The sequence below is a fragment of the Erinaceus europaeus genome, chromosome 13 (genome assembly GCF_950295315.1).
Source record: "Erinaceus europaeus chromosome 13, mEriEur2.1, whole genome shotgun sequence".
Lineage (NCBI taxonomy): Eukaryota > Metazoa > Chordata > Mammalia > Eulipotyphla > Erinaceidae > Erinaceus > Erinaceus europaeus.
In genome coordinates, this window is record NC_080174.1 from 43,209,218 (window position 1) to 43,229,135 (window position 19,918).

A 19,918-nucleotide genomic window follows, 5' to 3' on the forward strand; every position below is an offset into this window, starting at 1 on the left:
GTATACCTATGTTCATAGCAGCACAATTTGTAATAGCCAAACCTGGAAGCAACCCAGGTGTCCAACAACAGATGAGCGGCTGAGCAAGTTGTGGTGTATATACACAGTAGAATACTACTCAGGTATTAAAAATGGTGATTTCGGGGGTTGGGTGGTAGCGCAGTGGGTTAAGCGCACATGGTGCCAAGCTCAAGGACCGGCATAAGGATCCCAGTTCAAGTCCCCGGCTCCCCACCTGCAGGGGAGTCACTTCACAAGTGGTGAAGCAGGTCTGCAGGTGTCTATCTTTCTCTTCCCTTCTCTGTTCTAACAACGACGACATCAATAACAACAACAATAATAACCACACCAACAATAAATCAACAAGGGCAACAAAAGGGAAAAAAATTAGTCTCCTGGAGCTGTGGATTCGTAGTGTAGGCACCGAGCCCCAGCAATAACCCTGTAGGCAAAAAAAATGGTGATTTTACCTTCTTCACCCCATCTTGGATGGAGCTTGAAGGAATCATGTTAAGTGAGATAAGTGAGGAACAGGATGAATATGGGATCTCACTTATAGACAGAAATTGAAAAACAAGATCAGAAGTGAAAACACTAAGCAGAACTTGGACTGGAGTTGGTGTATTGCACCAAAGTAAAAGACTCTGGGGTGGGTGGGGGGAGGGTTCAGGTCCTGGAACACAGGAAGAGGAGAACCTAGTGGGGGTTGAATTGTTATGTGGAGAATTGGGAAATGTTATGCATGTACAAACTACTGCATTTTACTGTTAACTGTAAACTATTAATCCCCCAAGATAGCTCACTGGATAGCGCACCTGCTTTGCCATGTGCATGATCCAGGCTCCAGCCAGCCCCCACTACATCGGGGGAAATTCTGTGCTGTGGTGTCTTTCTCTGTCCTCCTTTGTTTTGTTTGTCTCTCTAAAAAAAAAAAAAAAACTGTCAAGGCACAATGAAAGGAACACCCCTACATCTGTCCCTCACTGTTCACATGTGGTCACTTGCTGCCTCCCTCCCCAGCGTCTGTAGACGCCCAGTGTCCAGATGCTGGCCATCCTAGACACCTGCCAAGGGGCCTTCTGGCTTGAGTTCTCTGTGGCCCAGCTGAGGTCCTGGACCCATTGTAGGTCTGCTTCACTCTGCCACCCTCTGCTATTGTCCCACAGGCAACTTCATCCCGCTCACCGGCTCCCAGAGCTACAGAACCCTGGGGGAACTGGTCTCTGCTGTGACCCAGAGTGCCAAGAAGCTCCCCACTTACTTCATGTCCACCCGCAGCATCACCACCGAGGCCAGGGTGCTGCCCAGCGACCAGCCTCTGGCACTTGAGGCTGTGAACTTCAAGGCCCACTATGCCCGCTGTGTGTTAGACATGGGGAATCAGCGAGTCACCCTGAAGCTGCCCCTGTCTCAGAAGGGGTGTTTCTGGGAATGGGAGCCTGGAACCCCTCAGACCCTGCTCCAGGCCCTGCAGAATGTGGACCTGAAAGACGTCCTCCTCACCTGTCCTACTCTGCCCTGGAACTCCCTGGCCCTGAAACCCCAGTATGAGATCGAAGCCATCATGCACAGTGAGTTGCTATGAGGGTGGGGTGTGGGGAAGGAGGTGGCCCTGGGGAGCCGGTCTGATGAGAGACCCTCTTTCTCCATCCCCATGTCAGTCTAAGAAGGCCAAGTGGCTTGCACAGTATACGCAGTGAGGTAACAAAGATTCCCAAAGAGTGTGAAGGTAGGTCCAAAAGGAGACTGGGAGGAAAATCAGGTAGAAAATAGGGATGATTGATGGCCTGCTCTTCTCATTTTTATCAACCTGGGTAAAAGTTGGATGGTGAGTTACTCAGCTTGAACCCAGGGCCTTGAACATGGTATGACACCTTTCCCCCCCTTAGAAAGCTTTCTGTCCACTCCCCACCAATATTTATCTATTTATTTAATTTGATAGAATTTGAAAGGGAAGGAGAAAGAGAGGGAAAGAGAGAGGCACCTGTAGCACTACTGCACTGCCTGTGAAGCTTCCCTCCTGTAGGTGGGGACTGGCCCCAACACTGGTTTTACTGGGTGAATTACCTCCCAAGCCCTTGTAGGTTATTTCTTAGGACCAGCTGGTGAGTGAAATAGAGGCAGAACTTGACCAGGTCTGAGCATTTGAAGGGTGACCCAGAGTGCAGTCAGGTAGATAGTGTCCTGGGCTTCTTCCCTACAGGGCAGGAGGCTTGAGGTTCTGCTTGCTAACTGTTCCCTAGAAAGCAGTAAGTGAGGGTTACTCCAGATTAGAGACTAAGGAGATTCTTTTCTTAAGCATTTGAAGACCAGGTATGTAGCTCCATGGTAGAATACATGTTTTACAAGCCTGAGGACCTGATTTCAATCCCTGATATTGAAAAATACTACTACTACTACTAATATATATATATTAGATATATATATATATACTACTATTAACATATATAATATATATCTGCAACCTGGGAGGTGGCTCAGTGGGTAGAGTGAGGGACTCGGCACATGTGAGGCCACAGCTTCAATTCCAGTACCAACAGTACCAGACTGTACTCTGGTCTGTCCTAAAAATAGAAAGTTTTTTTTTCCCCCATGAGAAAGCAGTCAGACCACTGCCATTTTATTCAGTGTTGGGGATCGATCCCAGTGCCCATGTATCTCCTGCTGAGTTACTATTCCATCCCAAGCCCAATTATCTCATGCATATTTTTACATTTTATTCACATTAGGATCGACATAAGGACCACAACATTGCTGTTGAATTTTAGGTCCCCCCCCCACTGAAGTTGTTCTCTTATTTAAAAAAATTTTTTTTAAATTATCTTTATTAGTTTATTGGATAGAGAGAGCCAGAAATTGAGAGGGAAGGAGGAGACAGAAAGGGAGAGAGACAAAGAGACCTCTGGCCCTGGTTCACCACTTGTGAAGTTTTTCCCCCTGCAGGTGGGGATTGGGGGCTTGAACCTGGGTCTTTTGTGTATTGTAAGGTGCGTTCAACCAGGCATGCCGCCACCTGGCCCCTAAGTTATTCTTTTCTTTTAAATAGCCTTCAGGGTTATTACTAGGGCTCTGTGCCTGCACTACAAACCCACTGCTCCTGGTAGCCATTTGTTCCTCTCCCCACATCTTTCTCTCTTTCTCTTTTAATTTTCATATTTTATTTATTAATGAGAAAGATAGGAGGGGAGAGAAAGAATCAGACATCATTCTGATACATGTGCTGCTAGGGATTGAACTCAGGACCACTTGCTTTAGAGTCCAATGCTTTATCCACTGCACCACCTCCCAGACCACCCATATCTTAATCTCTCTCTCTCTGTCTCTCTCTCTCTCCTCTCAGTTTCTCTCTGTCCTATCCAATAAAATGAAAAAAATGGCTGCCAGGAGCAGTGGATTTGTAGTGCCTGCAACTGAACCCCAGTGATAACTCCAGAAGCAAAAAAGAGAGAAAGATAGATGCCTGCAGCACAGCTTCACCACTTGTGAAGCTTCCTCCCTGCAGCAGGCATTCGAACCCAGGTCCTTGTGCATAGTGATATGTGCAATAACCAGGTGCACCACTGCCTAACCCCATGAAATTATTCTTATAGATGCTCAAATTATCTCTCTCAGTGTTTGCCAGTTTTTTTTTTTTTTTCCCCTGAACCCTTTTGACATACTTGCATGGTCTTGAAGAGATTCTCTTGCTTTATGGTCAAAGATGTCTCAGGGTCATCTTCAACATTTTCTCCCAAGGAACTGATGTTAGCTCGTGCCCAGGGATCCCTGGACTCTGGTGGGGAAAGACAGTACAAGACCATAATCTGGGGGAAGAGGAGTTCTGATGGTGGGAAGGGTTAGAGAGGCTGCCCTGGGTAGTGAGTCCAGGTCATCCAGAATGTGATTTGAAGGAAAAATAAAACAACATTATAATGAACCCCCATGTGCCCAGCTCCCAGCTTCAAACAGCTGTCAGCTTATCTGACATATCTGCCCAATAATGTGACCAGAGGGAAGTCACACAACTTAAAACAAAACAAAAAAAAAGGATGGGGAGTTGTATACGAGACTCATGCTTGAGGGCCCAGGATCAACAGCAGCAGCACCATATGCCAGCACTGAGCAGTGTTTCTTAGTCTCTCTCTCATGCTGTAATAAATATATATTTTAAGTATTTTATTTATTTTTGGATAGAGACAGAAATTGAAAGGAGTGTGGAGATAGAGAGGGAGAGAAGGGGGTGGGTGGTGGTGCACCTGGTTGAGCGCACATGTCACAATGCACAAAAACCCGGGTTTAAGCCCTCAGCCCCCAGTTGCAGGGGGAAGGCTTTCCAAGTAGTGAAGCAGTGCTGCAGGTGTCTCTCTCTCTCTTTCCCCTTTCTCTCATTTTCTGGCTGTCTCTATCCAATAAATAAATAAATGTAATAAAAAAGATGAAAAAGAGACACCTGTAGTCCTGCTTCACTGCTTGCTAAACTTTCCCCTTGCAGGTGGGGCTGGGGGGGGCGCTTGAACTTGGGTCCTAGTGCACTATAACGTGTGTTAAACCGGGTATATCACCACCCAGCCTCCTCCCCCCCAAAAAATCTTGAAAATAAAATAAATTGAAGGAAAGAAAAGAGGCAAGGAATTTGGTACAATGCTGGTCAAAAATCAAAGATAAGAACAGGAAACAGGTCATCCTGCCCAGACCCCTTTGCCGAGGGTGGTGAGTGGGCTCCTGAACAATCTCCCCGCAGTGCGCAAGACCGTGGTCAAGATCCCCTCCACCTTGGAGGTTGATGTGGAAGACGTCACCGCCTCCTCTCAGGACATCCACTTCATTAAACCCCTGATGCTCAGCGAGGTCCTGGCCCGGGGAGGCCCCTTTCCTCTGCCCACGGAGATCCTGGAAGTCCCAGAGGGACCACCCATCTTCCTCAGTCCATGGGTGAGCTCCTTGCAGAAAGGCCAGAGGCTCTATATTTATGGCCCAGCCTCACCATCCTGGCGAGTCCTGGCCTCCACCAAGGGCCGGAAGATACCCAGGCACTTCATGATCTCTGGGGCCTACCGAGGAAAGCTGAAACGGCGCCCAAGGGAGTTCCCTACAGCCTATGACCTCCTGGGTGCTCTCCAGCCAGGCCGGCCACTCCGCGTGGTGGCCACAAAGGACTGTGAGGGAGAAGGAGTGGAGAACTCTGAGTTAATTTCCTTGGCTGTGGGCGACAGGCTGGAGGTGCTGGGGACTAGCCTGACCTATGGGGCTCAAAGCAAGGAGGTAGAAGTCTTGGTGTGCCAGAGGCTGAGTGACCAGGCTGGGGAGGAAGAGGAGGAAGAATATGAAGAGTTGGAGGACCAGGAGCGGATTCTGTTACCCCTCTACTTCTTTGGTAGCTTTGTGGAAGAGATGAGTGATGGTCGGCGCTACAGCCTGGCAGATCTGACTTCCCAGTTCACACTACCCTGCGAGGTCAAGGTGGTGGCCAAGGACACCAGCCACCCTGCTGACCCTCTGCCCTCCTTCCTGGGCCTGCGTCTGGAGGAGAAGATCACAGAACCCTTCCTGGTGGTCAGCTTGGACTCTGAGCCTGGAGTGTGTTTTGAGATCCCTCCCCGATGGCTGGACCTGACTGTGGTGGAGACTGAGGGGCAGCTATGCCAGCCGGTGGGGTCTCTCCCCACAGCCACAGTGGAAGAGCTGACAGACTCCTTCTACTATCGCCTTCGGAAGTTACCTGCTGTTGTGAGCCAGGCCCCACCGCCCAGGCCCCCGAAGAGTTGGGACCTCAGTAAACAGAAGAAAGAGAGCAGCAAGACCAGAGAAGTCCAGGTACCCATATATCAGGGTGATTGCAGGTCCTGCCATCTCTTCTGTCTGTCTAGCACCACACTTCTCTGACATTTATACAGAATTTGCGTTTGGGAACCAGGAGATAGTACACTGGGTGGAGCATGTGCCTTACTACTCACAAGGCCCCAGGTCTGAGCCCCAGTGCCGCATGGGAGCAATACAGTACCTGGGTAACTCCACAGCTGTGGAGCAGTACTATGGTGTTAGCTCGCTCTCTTGTGCTCTCTTGCTTTCTCTGCAATAAAGATAATTAAAAGCTGGATCAGAGTGGTCCGGGAGATGGCACAGTGGATAAAGCACTGGATTCTCAAGTATGAGGTCCTGAGTTCAATCCCTGGCAGCACATGTACCAGAGTGATGTCTGGTTCTTTCTCTCCTCCTATCTCTCTCATGAATAAATAAATTAAAAAAAAAGTTGGATCAGAGGGCAGGGGAGATAGCATAATTATTATGCTGATTATTTTCATGTCTGAGGCTCTGAGCTCCTAGATTCAGTCACTATAAGCTAGAGCTTAACAGTGCTCAGGTTAAAAAAAAGTTGTCCAGATTCCAAACTCCCAGGTTCCCCATACCACCATGAACCAGAACTGGACAGTGCTGTGGTCTCTCTCTGTTTTTCTTTTTTTTTTTCCATCCAGGGTTATTGCTGGGGCTCAGTGCCTACATCATGAATCCACTGCTCCTGGAGGCCCTTGTTTTATTGCTGTGGTTATTATTGTTGTTGTTGTTATTGATGTCGTTGTTGCTGGATAGGACAGAGAGAAATGGAGAGAGGAGGGGAGACAGGAAGGGGTGAGAAAGATAGACACCTGTAGACCTGCTTCACCACCTGTGAAGTGAGCCCCCTGCAGGTGGGGAGCCGGGGGCTCGAACAGGGATCCTTACGCTGGTCCTTGTGCTTTGCGCCATGTGTGCTTAACCTGTTGTGCTACCGCCCGACTCCCCTGTGTTCTCTCTCTGTATCTTTCTCTCTCTCTTACTAAGTATATATATTTTTTTAATGAGGGAAAAGGCTGAGTAAATAGTAGGCTTAGCTAACTTAAGCTGATTCAGTTTTTTATTTTATTAATTTTTTAAAAATTATTTTTATTTATTTGATAGAGACAGCTAGAGATTGATAGGGAAGGGGCTAATAGAGAGGGAGAGAAATAGAGAGACATCTGCAGCTCTGCTTCACCACTTGTGAAGCTTTCTCCCTGTAGGCAGGGACCAGGGGCTTGAACCCACACCCTTGCACATTGTAACATGTGCACTCAGCTAGATGTGCCACCACCCAGCCTCCAGTTTTTGTTTTTACATGTTATTTATTTAAAAAAATTTTTAAAATATTTATTTATTTATTTATTCCCTTTTGTTGCCCTTGTTGTTTTATTGTTGTAGTTATTATTGATGTCATTGTTGTTGGATAGGACAGAGAGAAATGGAGAGAGGAGGGGAAGACAGAGAGGAGGGGAAAAAGAGAGACACCTGCAGACCAGCTTCACCACCTGTGAAGCGACTCCCCTGCAGGTGGGGAGCCGGGGGCTTGAACCGGGATCCTTACTCCAGTCCTTATTTGCACTGCCTGTGCTTAACCCGCTGTGCTACTGCCCGACTCCCACATTATTTTTACATATTTAAAATGTTACCAACATTAATTGTTCAGATGTATATTTCAGGGTGAACTAATTGCTCCCCTCCAGTTGCCTTCAACATATTTTAATCTAACAATTCAGAATTCCACAAAATTATTTCTCCTGGATACGACTGTAGTCATGTAAAACAGCATTTCCTTAAAAAAAGTTAATCATTCCTGATAAGCCAACATAATACTGCCTTTCACATGCAATCATATAATCTTATAAGTCATTATAAAATTACTATTAAAAAGTTAACAAAAAATTAAATAAACTAAACTATTATATATAAAAAAATGCCCCAGAAATAGAATTGTGCACATAGAAGGCTCCTATACCACAAATACTAACAAAATCCCTACGATTTGATTTTACAAACTTTCATATTTACTTATTTAAAAATATGTATTTGTGTATTTAAGAGAAAGAAGGAGAGGGAGAGAAAAAGAGAACCAGAGCATCACTCTGGCACATCTGATGCCAGGGATTGAACTTGGGCCCTTGTGCTTAATAGTCAAACACCTTGTCCACTGTACCATCTTCCAGGCCACACATTTAATTAATTTATTTATTACTATTATTATTATTTGAGCCTAAGAGAGTGAAATCTTAGCACCACTCTGTCAAATGCCTGGGATTAAACCTGGAGCCTCATGCATGGAGGGCGTGCCGTGCTTCACTCACTGAGCTAGTTCCCCGACCCCTGAGTTAATACAATTTTTAAAATATTTATTTTATTTATTTATTCCCTTTTGTTGCCCTTGTTGTTTTATTATTGTAGTTATTATTGTTGTCATTGTTGTTGGATAGGATAAAGAGAAATGGAGAGAGGAGGGGAAAGACAGAAAGGGGGAGAGAAAGACAGACACCTGCAGACCTGCTTCACCACTTGTGAAGCGACTCCCCTGAAGGTGGGGAGCCAGGGCTTGAACTGGGATCCTTCCACCGGTCCTTGTGCTTTGCGCCACCTGCGCTTAACCTGCTGCACTACAGCCCGACTCCCGAATTAATACATTTTATGCTTAATAAAGTGAAGACTCAGACTTTTAAACTCACAGGCCTGAACTGGAGCATAAACACCTGACTCCAAATTCATAGTGGTTTAATCTCCATTGTCACTTTCTGGTCCAAGTGTTACCATCTTCCATTAAAGGCATTTCAGCTGGGGGGCTGGGCGCTAGTGCAGCGGGTTAAGTGCACATGGTGTAAAGCACAAGGACCGGTGTAAGGATCGCAGTTCAAGGCCCTAGCTCCCCACCTGCAGGGGGGTTGCTTCAAAGGCAGTGAAGCAGGTCTGCAGATCTCTCCCCTTCTCTGTCTCCCCTCCTCTCTAGATTTCTCTGTCCTATCCAACGGCAACAATAATAATGACAACAACAAGGGTAACAACAAGGGCATCAAAATAGGAAAAATGGCCTCCAGGAGCAGTGAATTCACAGTGCAGGCACCGAGCCCCAGTGATAACCCGGGAGGCAAAAAAAAAAAAAAAAAAAATCAGCTGCCTGTCAGCCCCTCCTTGCAGCTGTTACATGGCCTTAGATCCGATCCTGGAGTTTCATGCCATGTGTGTTTAACTCGCTGTGCTACAGCCCGACCCCCCTTCCTTTCTCTTCTGTATGCATAGTGCCAAGCTGTATGTGGCTTGGCAGAGCACAGCGGGGTGGATAGAATGTCCACAGGAAACAGAATCATGCAGGTACAAAGCCCCAGTGCCAGAGACGAAGAAGTAACAAAAGAAGGGAGGCAAAAAGAATTTTCTTATTCTCCCAGAAGGGAAAATATTAGGGGAAAATGACCAGAGGGCTATGAACCCTAGTTCCACTGGAACCCTTTTGTAACCAGGAACCTTTTATGCACTGTCACTAAGAAGGAAGAGATTCTGGAGAACACCTAAGGAAGTTAAGTGCTATTTTCTTAACTGAGAGAGAAAAGGAAAAAGAAAGGACAAGTATGGGATAATTTCACTCATAAGTTGAATATAGAGAATTGAAGGGGGTGGTCAGGGAGGTGGTGTAATGGATAAAGTGTTGGACTCTCAAGCAGGAGATCCTGAGTTCAATCCCCGGCAGCACATGTACTAGAGTGATGTCTGGTTCTTTCTCACTCCTCCTATCCCTCTCATTAATAAATAAATAGTAAAAATTAAAAATTAAAAAAGACTAAAAACCTATCAGACACAGTTCATCTTTAAAAATAAAGAGAATTGTGGCACAGTGGATAAAGCATCAGACTCTCAAGCATGAGGTCCTGAGTTCAATTCCCAGCAGCACATGTACCAGAGTGACGTCTGGCTTTTTCTCTCTCCTCCTTTGTTTCTCATAAATAAATAAATAAAATATAAAAATAAATAAACAAATAAAGAGAATTGAAGGGGCTGGGTGGTGGCCCACCTAGTTGAGCGCACATGTTACAATGCATAAGGACCCAGGTTTGAGCTCCCAATCCTCACCTGCAAGGGGAAAGCTTTGCGAGTGGGGAAGCAGGGCTGCAGGTGTCTCTCTGTCTCTTTCCCTTCTTATCACCCCCTTCCCTCTCAATTTCTGGCTGTCTCTATCCAATAAATATATAAATAAAGATTAAAAAGGGGGCCGGGCGGTAGTGAAACAGGTTAAGGCGCATATGGCACAAAGCGCAGAGACAGGCATAAATAAGGATTCTGGTTCGAGCTGAAAAGTAAAAGGTGCCTAAGGTCACACAGTTAGCAAGTGGCAGACTGGGCTTTGAAGTTGGGTCGGACCATGTGGATGAGTGCCTAAACTACTGTGCTCTGCTGAGAACAGAAGATGGTCTATAGGAGAAGCATTCTGTGAACTGTGAGCAGACAGCTGGGGCCACTCATATTTTGTACTGTGTGAATAGGCAGTGAGAATGCAGAGGGAATTACAAAGATGAATGCTAAGCATCCTCAGAGGGGACTCTTATCTACAGGAAAGGGAATAGGACAGTCATTTTGATGCTCTTGAACCAGCAAATAGCAACTTTACCTCTTCTTTCTTTCTTCCTTCCTTCCTTTCTCTTTCTTCTACCTCTTCTTCTCTTTTTTTTTTCCTTTCTGCTTCCAGGCTTATCGCTGGGGCTTGGTGCCTGTATTATGAATCCACTGCTCCTGGAGGCCATTTTCCCCATTTTGTGGCCCTTGTTGTTGCCATTATTATTGTTGTCATTGATGTTGGATAGGACAGAGAGAAATGGAGAGAGGAGGGGGGACAGAGAAGGGGAGAGAAAGACAGACACCTGCAGACCTGCTTCACCACCTGTGAAGCGACTCCCCCTGTAGGTGGGGAGCCGGGGGGCTTGAACCGGGATCCTTAGCTGGTTCTTGAACTTGGTGCCATGTGCGCTTAACCCGCTGTGCTACTGCCTGACCTCCACAACTTTCCCTTTTCTTTCCCCTTTCTCCCTCATATAAATATAGTGATTTACAAGAATATAAGGTAATAGGGGTATAATCCATATCATTCCCACCATCAAAGTTCTGTGTGTTCTCTCCCTACCCCTATCAATAGTAGCTACCATAGTTCCCCAAGGTCATAGTTATGGGTATATATATATATATTCCCAAGTTCATTTTTCTCAATTATTTTTTAATCTTATTTTACTTATTTACTTTTTTGTCTCTAGGGTTATTGCTGGGGCTCGGTGCCTGCAGCACAAATCCACTGTTCCTGGAGGCTGTTTTTTTCCCATTTTGTTGCTCTTGTTTATTATTTTTGTTGTTATTATTGTTGATGTTATTGCTGTCATTGGATAGGATACAGAGAAATCGAGAGAGGAGGGGAAGACAGAGAGAGGGAGATATTCTTTTTTCCTATATTTTTAAAAAAAATTCAGATAGAGGACTGGCAAAATTGTGCACTTGGATAGTGTGTAGCTTTACTATGTGCACAACCCAGGTTTGAGCCGGGCCCTCACCATACTGGACAGAGCTTTGGAGCTGTGGTTGCAAGCTCACTCTCTGCCTCTGCCTATCTAATAAGACTTTTTTTTTTTTCCAGAGAAAGGAGACACTTCCCACAATCTTGTCAATCATTATTAAATCACTATTTAAAAAAAAAAAGGAGAGACATCATAGCTTTGCTCCACCATTCATGAAGCTATCCTACTGCTATCCATTTTGCTCCCATGTGGTGCCAGGGGCTAGAACCCAGGTCCTTATATGTGGTCGTCTGTGCTCTACTGGGTAGGCTAAACCTTTACACGCAGAAATTCAGTAACATTGTCTTCAGCTCCCAACCCATCATTTTTAAAAAAATTCTTTAATAGTTATTTATTCCCTTTTGTTGCCCTTGTTTTTTATTGTTGTTGCAGTTATTATTGTTGTCGTTGTCAGATAGGACAGAGAGAAATGGAGAGGGGAAGACAGAGAGGGGGAGAGAAAGATAGACACCTGCAGACCTGCTTCACCGCCTGTGAAGCGACACCCCTGCAGGTGGGGAGCTGGGGGCTCGAACAGGGATCCTTATGCCGGTCCTTGTGCTTGGCGCCATGGGCGCTTAACCTGCTGTGCTACTGCTCGACTCCCAACCCTATCATCTTTTACTTTGACCCATTTCTCCCCTGCCAATGAATACTTCACGTGATCATAGCAGTGACCTCTAGCATTCCGAAATGTCTTACCCTGAAAAGGAAGTGGAGAGGAGAGGAAGTGGTATTTGAAGAAAAGTATGTTTCATGGCCCCATTTCTTGGGACCCTGCTGACTTCTGCTTCTTTTCCCACTTAGTTTTCTCAAGTCTTGGAACCACAGCAACTCCCACTGCTGCCCAAACCCAAGAAGAACTCCCTGGAGGTTGCTAAGAACACCTTGCTGGAGGTGTCCAAAGACACCTCAAATATGTACAGCAAGATTCCTGCCCACAAAAAGGGCCTTTGGCCCACTAAGCCCATCATACAGGATCCAGGTGAGTCCCTGTCACTTACCCTTGACCTTGTTTCTCCCTTTCTTCTGCTCCTCTACTCTTATCTCACCTCTGATGATACTAGTCATGGTTTCAGTAGGGCCCTGACCCTACTAAGACCCTTTTGAGGCTCTAGTTTGGTAAGATGGGCATAATCTGATGGGTTCCTCCTATTTCTCTCCTAAAGGCTAGAGGCCAGATAAAATTGATTAGTTTACAGGGCTGAGTGTTGGGCACACCTGATTGAGCACATGTTACAATGTACAAGGACCTGGGTTCAAGCCCCCCAGTCCCCACCTGCAGGAGGTAAGCTTCACAGGTGGTGAAACAGTGCTGCCGGTGTCTGTCTCTTTTTCTCTATATCTCCCTCTTACTCTCGATTTCTGGCTGTCTCTTTTTAAAAATTTTTATTATCTTTATTTATTGTCTAGAGACAGCCAGAAATCAAGAAAGAAGAGGGTGATAGAGGGGGAGAGAGACAGAGAGACACCTGCATCCTTGCTTCACCACTCACATAGCTTTCCCCCTGCAGGTGGGGACTGAGGGCTTGAATCCAGGTCCTGTGCATTGTAACATGAGCACTCAACCAGGTGCACTGCCACCCAGCCCCAACTTCTGGCTGTCTTTATCCAATCAATAAAGTTAAAAAAAAAAAAAAAGAAAATCAGTTTACCTCTCAACACATTACCCACCCTGAGGCATGCTGGGGGAGGTGTTTGCAGTGTTCAGACAGAACAGTTGTGGTTGGGGAGTAGAAGGGTCCTAATAGCATCTGTGATGCCCAGGTGAGAAATGTATATCCTAAAGAGGGGAAGGAATCTACCTAAGTTCAGAGATCCTCAGTACCTTGGAACTCTTTTGCAGATATGGATGACCATGATTATGAAGAAATATCTGAGCATTTACAGAAAACCCTCTAAGTGCTGGAGGAGTCATGCTTAACTGCCTCTTCTTAGGCCATGCGAGATACCAGCCAGCCGTTACAAGCCTCTTGAGACCCTGGACAAGGTCTCACAGATATCAAGCTGCAGACGAGTTTTGGTATCCAGAGGAGCTAACTGAATTCTACGCAATCCTGCAGTTCCCATGGATTGGTATAGGAGGCAAAGAGAATGCCCATCTTGGTGATGGCAAGTTCCTCCTGCCTCTTGGCAAAGGGAGTTGATCTTAATCAGTGAGCCAAGAACTTTGTTACCCAGTTGTCTACCCTCCCCCACACTCCCCCACTATTCCTTTATAAAACTCTCACACCTCTCAGACCAGAACTGTCTTCTATAGCTCTGTGGCACCTAGCACATGATAGTTGTAGTGACTAAGACTTCATTCTGAAACCAAAGAATAAAAATAACATCAGAACTTCTGGAAAAATGATGAATTATTAAGTTCTGTGTATCAGACCCTCTACAAGTCCCCATCTACACGCTCTAATCTGAAACAGGGAACTAGCTGGGGTAGGCAAGGAGGCAGACTAATCTTGAGCCTGGGTTTAGGATCCTAGTTCACCATCTATCAGCTGTGACCATGACCAGAGTCATTTCATCCCTCTACACTTCAGTTTCTTCACATGTGAATTTAAACTAAGTTATCTACCTCATGATACACACACACACACACACACATTTGCCTCCAGGGTTATTGCTGGGGCTCAGTGCCTGCACTACGAATCCATTGTTCCTGAAGGCTATTTCTCCCCATTTTGTTGCCCTTGTTGCTTATTGTTGTCGTTGTTGTTGGATAGGACAGAGAGAAATCCAGAGAGGAGAGAAAGATAGACACTTGCACACTTGCTTCATCACTTGTGAAGTGATTCCCCCCCCCACAGGTGGGGAGCTGGGGGCTTGAACTGGTATCCTTAGGCCTGTTGGTGCGCTTTGCACCATGTGTGCTTAACCCGCTACGCTACCGCCTGGCCCCGTGAGACATTTTTTAGTGACAGTAGCTTACAAGATTATAAGATTACTTTAATATAGTTCCATACCACACCCCCCAGTTTTTTTTTTTTTTTTTTTTTGCCTCCAGGGTTGTTGCTGGGGCTCGGTGCCTGCACCACGAATCCACTGCTCCTGGAGACCATTCTTTCCCCTTTTGTTGCCCTTGTTTTTTTTTTATCATTGTTGTGGTTATTATTGTTGTTGTTGTTGCTGTCATTGGATAGGACAGAGAGAAATCAGGAGCGGGGAGAGAAAGAGGGGAAGAGAAAGATAGACACCTGCAGACGCGCTTCACTGCCTGTGAAGCGACTCCCCTGCAGGTGGGGAGCTGGGGGCTCGAACCGGGATCCTTACTCTGGTCTTTGCACTTCTCGCCACATGCACATAGTCTGCTGCATTACTGCCCAACTCCCACCCCCCAAGATTTAAAAAAATGATTTGCTATGAGAAAATGAGAGAGGACGGAGGAGATAACAAACTGGTTATGCAAAAAGCCTTTCGTGTCTGAGGCACCAAAGTCCTCAATCCTCAGAGTGGGGCAGTGGTGGGAGAGTTGAAAGAGAACCAGACAGCATCTCTCTAGCATATGGGATAGGGAGGATTGAACTCATGACCTCATGCTTTAGAATCCAGTGCTGTATCTGCTGTGCCACCTCCCAAGTACCCTTCATGAGATTATTCTAAAGATCAATCAAATAAGATAATTTTTGTTAAGCATTTAACACAGTATCTGGCACATAAAGAACTCAGTAAATATGCCAAGGTGATTATCATTGACCAAGATTATACTGCTGACTCCAATTCCAGAATATTTTTTTAAAATTAAAAAAAAAATTTATTTTATTCCCTTTTGTTGCCCTTGTTGTTTTTTTATTGTTGTAGTTATTGATGTCATTGTTGTTTGATAGGACAGAGAGAAATGGAGAGAGATGGGGGAGACAGAGAGGGGAGAGACAGACACCTGCAGACCTGCTTTACCGCTTGTGAAGCGACTCCCCTGCAGGTGGGGAGCCGGGGGCTGGAACCGGGATCCTTAGGCCGGTCCTTGCTTCACGCCACGTGCACTTAACCCGCTGCGCTACTGCCCGACTCCCAGTATTTGGTTTTTATTGCCACCAGGATTGTTGCTGGGTCTCTGTACCTGCACAATGAATCCACCATCCCCAGTGGCAATTTTTCCATTTTTCTTTTCTTTACTTGATAAGAGAGAAATTGAGAGAGGAGGAGGAGATAGGGAGAGAAAAAGACAGAGACACCTGCAGCACAGCTTCACCACTTATGAAGCTTCCTCCCTGTAGGTGAGGACAAGAGTTTGCGCTCAGGTCCTTGTGCAAGCGAACGTGTGCGTGCATTCATTCAGATTGGTGTATCACCGCTAAGCCTCTGAGTCACAGAATTTATCCCTGTTTAAAATATACTGTTCTGTGGTGCAGGAGGTGCAGTGAATAAAGCATGAAGTGCATGCAGTGAATAAAGTATGAAGTCCTGAATTCAATCCCTGGCAGCACATGTACCAGAGTGATGACTAGTTCTTTCTCTCCTATCTTTCTCATTAATAAGTAAAATCTTTAATAAAATAAAATACGCTGTTCCTAGACTGTGGAGACAGAGTATGCTGACTGGAGAGCTTCACCACTTCACATAATGGATGTAAGAGAACAAGCATTACATATAGGCAGACTGACTCAGCTTCTGAGGTTAACTGAGGCCTGTTCAGTGAGGTAAGACCACAGTCCTCTTCCTGGAAGTGGTGGAATCTTGGTTTCCTTTTCTGTTACTATCCCAAAACTAAGCACCACAATCAGCAGAGGACAGAAGATAGATAAGCCCTTCTCGAGACAGGAAGACCCTGGAGAAAAGTACTAAGTCAAGCAAGGAAGTGAAACAGAAAAGTTCCTCTCTGGCATAGAACTCCTAGGGGGTCAAGTCTACATAAAAAATGCCAATGTGGGGGTGGGTGGTAGCACAGCAGGTTAAGAGCACATGGTGCAAAGCGCAAGGACCAGCATAAGGATCTTGGTGGTGGAGAGTCGCTTCACAGACGGTGAAGCAGGTCTGCAGGTGTCTTATCTTTTCCTCCCCCTCTCTGTCGTCTTCCCCTCCTCTCTTGATTTCTCTGTCCTATCAAACAATGAACAACAACAATAACCACAATAAGGCTACAAAAGGGGGAAAAATGGCCTCCAGGAGCAGTGGATTTATGGTGCAGGCACTGAGCCCCAGCAATAACCCTGGAAGCAAAAAAAAAAAAAAAGCCAATAGTGGGGGCACAGCGGGTTAAGCGCAAATGGTGCAAGGTGTAAGGACCTGTGTTCAGGATCCCGGTTTGAGCCCCCGGCTCCCCACCTGCAGGGAGTCGCTTCACAAGTGGTGAAGCAGGTCTATATAGGTGTCTTTCTCTCCTCTCTCCATTTCTGTCTGTCCTATCCAACAACAACAGCAATAGCAACAATATAATAACAATAATAAACAAGGGCAACAAAAGGGAAAAAATAGCCTCCAGGAGCAGTGGATTTATTGTGCAGGCACCAAGCCCCAGTGATAACCCTGGAGGTGAAAGAAAAAAAAATGCCAATAGTGGGGGCCAAGCGGTAGCACAGCAAGTTAAGTGCACATGGCGCCAAGCGCATGGACAGGCCTAAGGATATCAGTTAGAGCCCCCAGCTCCTTCACAAGTGGTGAAGCAAGTCTGCAGGTGTGTATCTTTCTTTCCCCCTCTCTATCCTCTCTTGATTTCTCTGTCCTATCTAACAACAATAACAACAACAAACAACAAGGGCAAAAATAGCCTCCAGGAGGGAATCAGGAGGTAGCGCAGCAGGTTAAGTGCATGGGGCACAAAGCATAAGGACTGGCACAAGGATCCTGGTTCAAGCCACTGGCTCCCCACCTGCAGGGGAGTCGCTTTACAGGCGGTGAAGCAGGTCTGCAGGTGTCTGTCTTTCTCTCCCCCTCTCTGTCTTCCCCTCCTCTCTCCATTTCTCTCTGTCCTATCCAACAACAACAACAATAACTACACCAATAAAACAACAAGGGCAACAAAAGGGAATAAATAAATATATATATAAAAAAATAGCCTCCAGGAGCAGTGGATACATAGTGCAGGCACTGAGCTCCAGCGATAACCCTGGAGGCAAAAAAAAAAAAAAAAAAAGCCAATAGTTTCCACTTCCATTAAATGTTTGCAGTTAATCTCGGTACCAAATTGAACAAGATCACACAGTGAGGCAAGGAAAAGGGCTGCCAGTTCCTATGAAAGGAATTTTTTTGGAGTGGCCAAATACTCCAACATGAGAAGAGAATCATTTCATAGTAAACGGTTTAAAATGAAAACATTTGAAAACCACAATTGAAAATGTTTTATCAGAGCAACGGTACAGACCAAAGGCAAACACCGTTGTCATGGAGATTTTTTTACTTTAGAAATAAGCCACTGAGTGGTAGAGGGGCCCAATGGGGCTAGAGAATCTATGAGTACTGGTCACCAAAGTGAACGAACTTTCTGGGGGAGTGAAGATGATCTAGTATGAAACAGAAAATACTGATTAATATAGTGATATAAACAACTAAATGAATATATAGATATATAGATACCTATATATAGTGATATATAGATCTATATATCACTATATATAGGTATCTATATATAGTGATATATAGATACCTATATATACCTATATATCTATATATCACTGGGGCTTGGTGCCTGTACTAGGAATTCACTGCTCCTGGAGGTTATTTTTTCTCTTCGGTTGCCCTTGTTGTTTATCGTTATTATTACTGTCCTTGTTGGATAGGACAGAGAGAAATAAATCGAGAGAGGAGGGGAAGAGAGATTGACACCTGCAGACCTACTTCACTGCTTGTGAAGCAATTCCCCTGCAGGTGGGGAGCCGGGGCTCGAACCGGGATCCTTATATTGGTCCTTGTGCTTTGCGCCTTGTGAACTTAATCCACTGCACTAACATCCACCCCCAAATGTATATTAAGTGCATGCTCAAAAATATCAATGAGTTCTGCATTTCCCTTAACTGCATTACAATTTACTAACCCACACCAGATACTATTTCTTATTGTCCTTTTTTTAAGCTATTTACTATTTCCCCAGGACCCTCTTTCCCCATCTGTATACCTACAAAAAGATTAAAAAAAATCTTTTAAAATTATATTTATTTATTGGATAGAGACAGCCAGAAATCAAGAGGGTGATAGAGAGGGAGAGAAAAAGAGACACCTGCAGCACTACTTCACCACTCACAAAGTTTTCCTCCTGCTGGTGAGGACCGGGGGCTTGAACCTGGGTCCTTGTGCATTGTGATACGTGCGCCCAACCAGGTGTGCCACCATCTGGCTCCAAAAAGATTTTCTGAAGAGCAAGCTGGACAGTGTCAGTGTTGACGAGGAGTTTCTTTTCTTTTTCTTATCTTTATTTATGTATTAGATAGAAACAGAGAAACTGAGAGAGAAGGGGGAATAGAGAGACAAAGAGCAGCTCTGCTTCTCCACTCGTAAAGCTTTCCCCCTGCAGGAGGGGTCAGGGGCTCATTGTAATGAGTGCTTACCCAGCTGTGCCACCACCCGGCCCCATTTTTTTTTAGTATTTTATTTTTACTTGTTTATTGGATATAAACAGAAATTGGGGAGGGGTCAGGCGGTAGCGCAGTATGAAGTGCACATGGTATGAAGCTCAAGGACCATTGTAAGGATCCCAGTTCGAGCCCCCGGTTCCCCACCTGCAGGTGGATCGCTTCACAAGAGGTGAAGCAGGTCTGCAGGTGTCTATTTCTCTCCTCCTCTCTCTCCATTTCTCTCTGACATATCCGACAACAGCAGCAGCAGCTATAACAACAATAACAACTACAAGGGCAACAAAATGGGAAAAATGGCCTCCAGGAGCAGTGGATTCCTAGTGCAGGCACCGAGCCCCAGCAATAAGCTCAGAGGCAAAAAAAAAGAAAAGAAAATTGAGAGGGGAGGGGGACTAGAGAGGGAGAAAGAGACACCTGCAGAGCTGCTTCACTGCTTGTGAAATTTCCCCTGCAGGTGGGGACTGAAGGCTTAGACCCATGCTACATGCACTGTTCCACTGTGCTCAAGCACAGTGCCACTGTCCTGCCCCCTTCAGTGAGGGCTAAGAACTTGCTTTTGTTACTATTTTCAGCAATGTGCCAAGAAAACTGCACAGACCCAATATCCCAAACGACCAAATATGTAAAATGCCTCCTACTCCAGCAAGGTGGACTTTCATTCTGCTGAGGCACGGCCTGCCAGTGTTCTGACAGGCTCAGAATAAACACCAAGAGGGCTGCCATTGCACTACACTGCTGCGGATGCAGGACCAGCAAGTGCTGAGAGACTGACCTCCCCTTTCCTGTATATTCCTAGTACCTGACTCATGGGCTGACAAGTGTACTCATTCTTTAAACACTGGCTGAATTCATCATTTAATTGCTAACTCATCTACTTCAAGATTATGACTTCTATCTAGAACCATTGCTATTGCCTTGTCTGTTTGATGGTATGAGCTGGGTAACTAGAAAGAGAAATCTACCACCCATAAAAGTATCCTATCATGAATTCTAAATTTAAGTGTATACCTAATTTTTAACTTTTTTTTTAAGTCTCTGTACTTTTAGGAAATTGTCAAGAATGAGCGTATT

General features: G+C 45.5%; 1 protein-coding gene across 2 annotated transcripts in view; it reads left to right on the top strand.

Moving 5' to 3' along the window:
* THEMIS2 (thymocyte selection associated family member 2) overlaps positions 1 to 13,678 on the top strand; it is a 35,327-nt gene extending 21,649 nt beyond the window's left edge. The window contains exons 3-6 of one of the 2 annotated variants that reach the window (XM_060205658.1): positions 1,167 to 1,571; positions 4,721 to 5,793; positions 12,153 to 12,330; positions 13,192 to 13,678. In XM_060205658.1, coding sequence (XP_060061641.1) covers positions 1,167 to 1,571; positions 4,721 to 5,793; positions 12,153 to 12,330; positions 13,192 to 13,247 — 1,712 coding nt within the window. In that variant the 3' untranslated portion in view covers positions 13,248 to 13,678. The remainder of the gene's footprint in view (positions 1 to 1,166; positions 1,572 to 4,720; positions 5,794 to 12,152; positions 12,331 to 13,191) is intronic. The other variant, XR_009553736.1, reaches the window with a different exon arrangement.
* Positions 13,679 to 19,918: the final 6,240 nt, after the last annotated feature.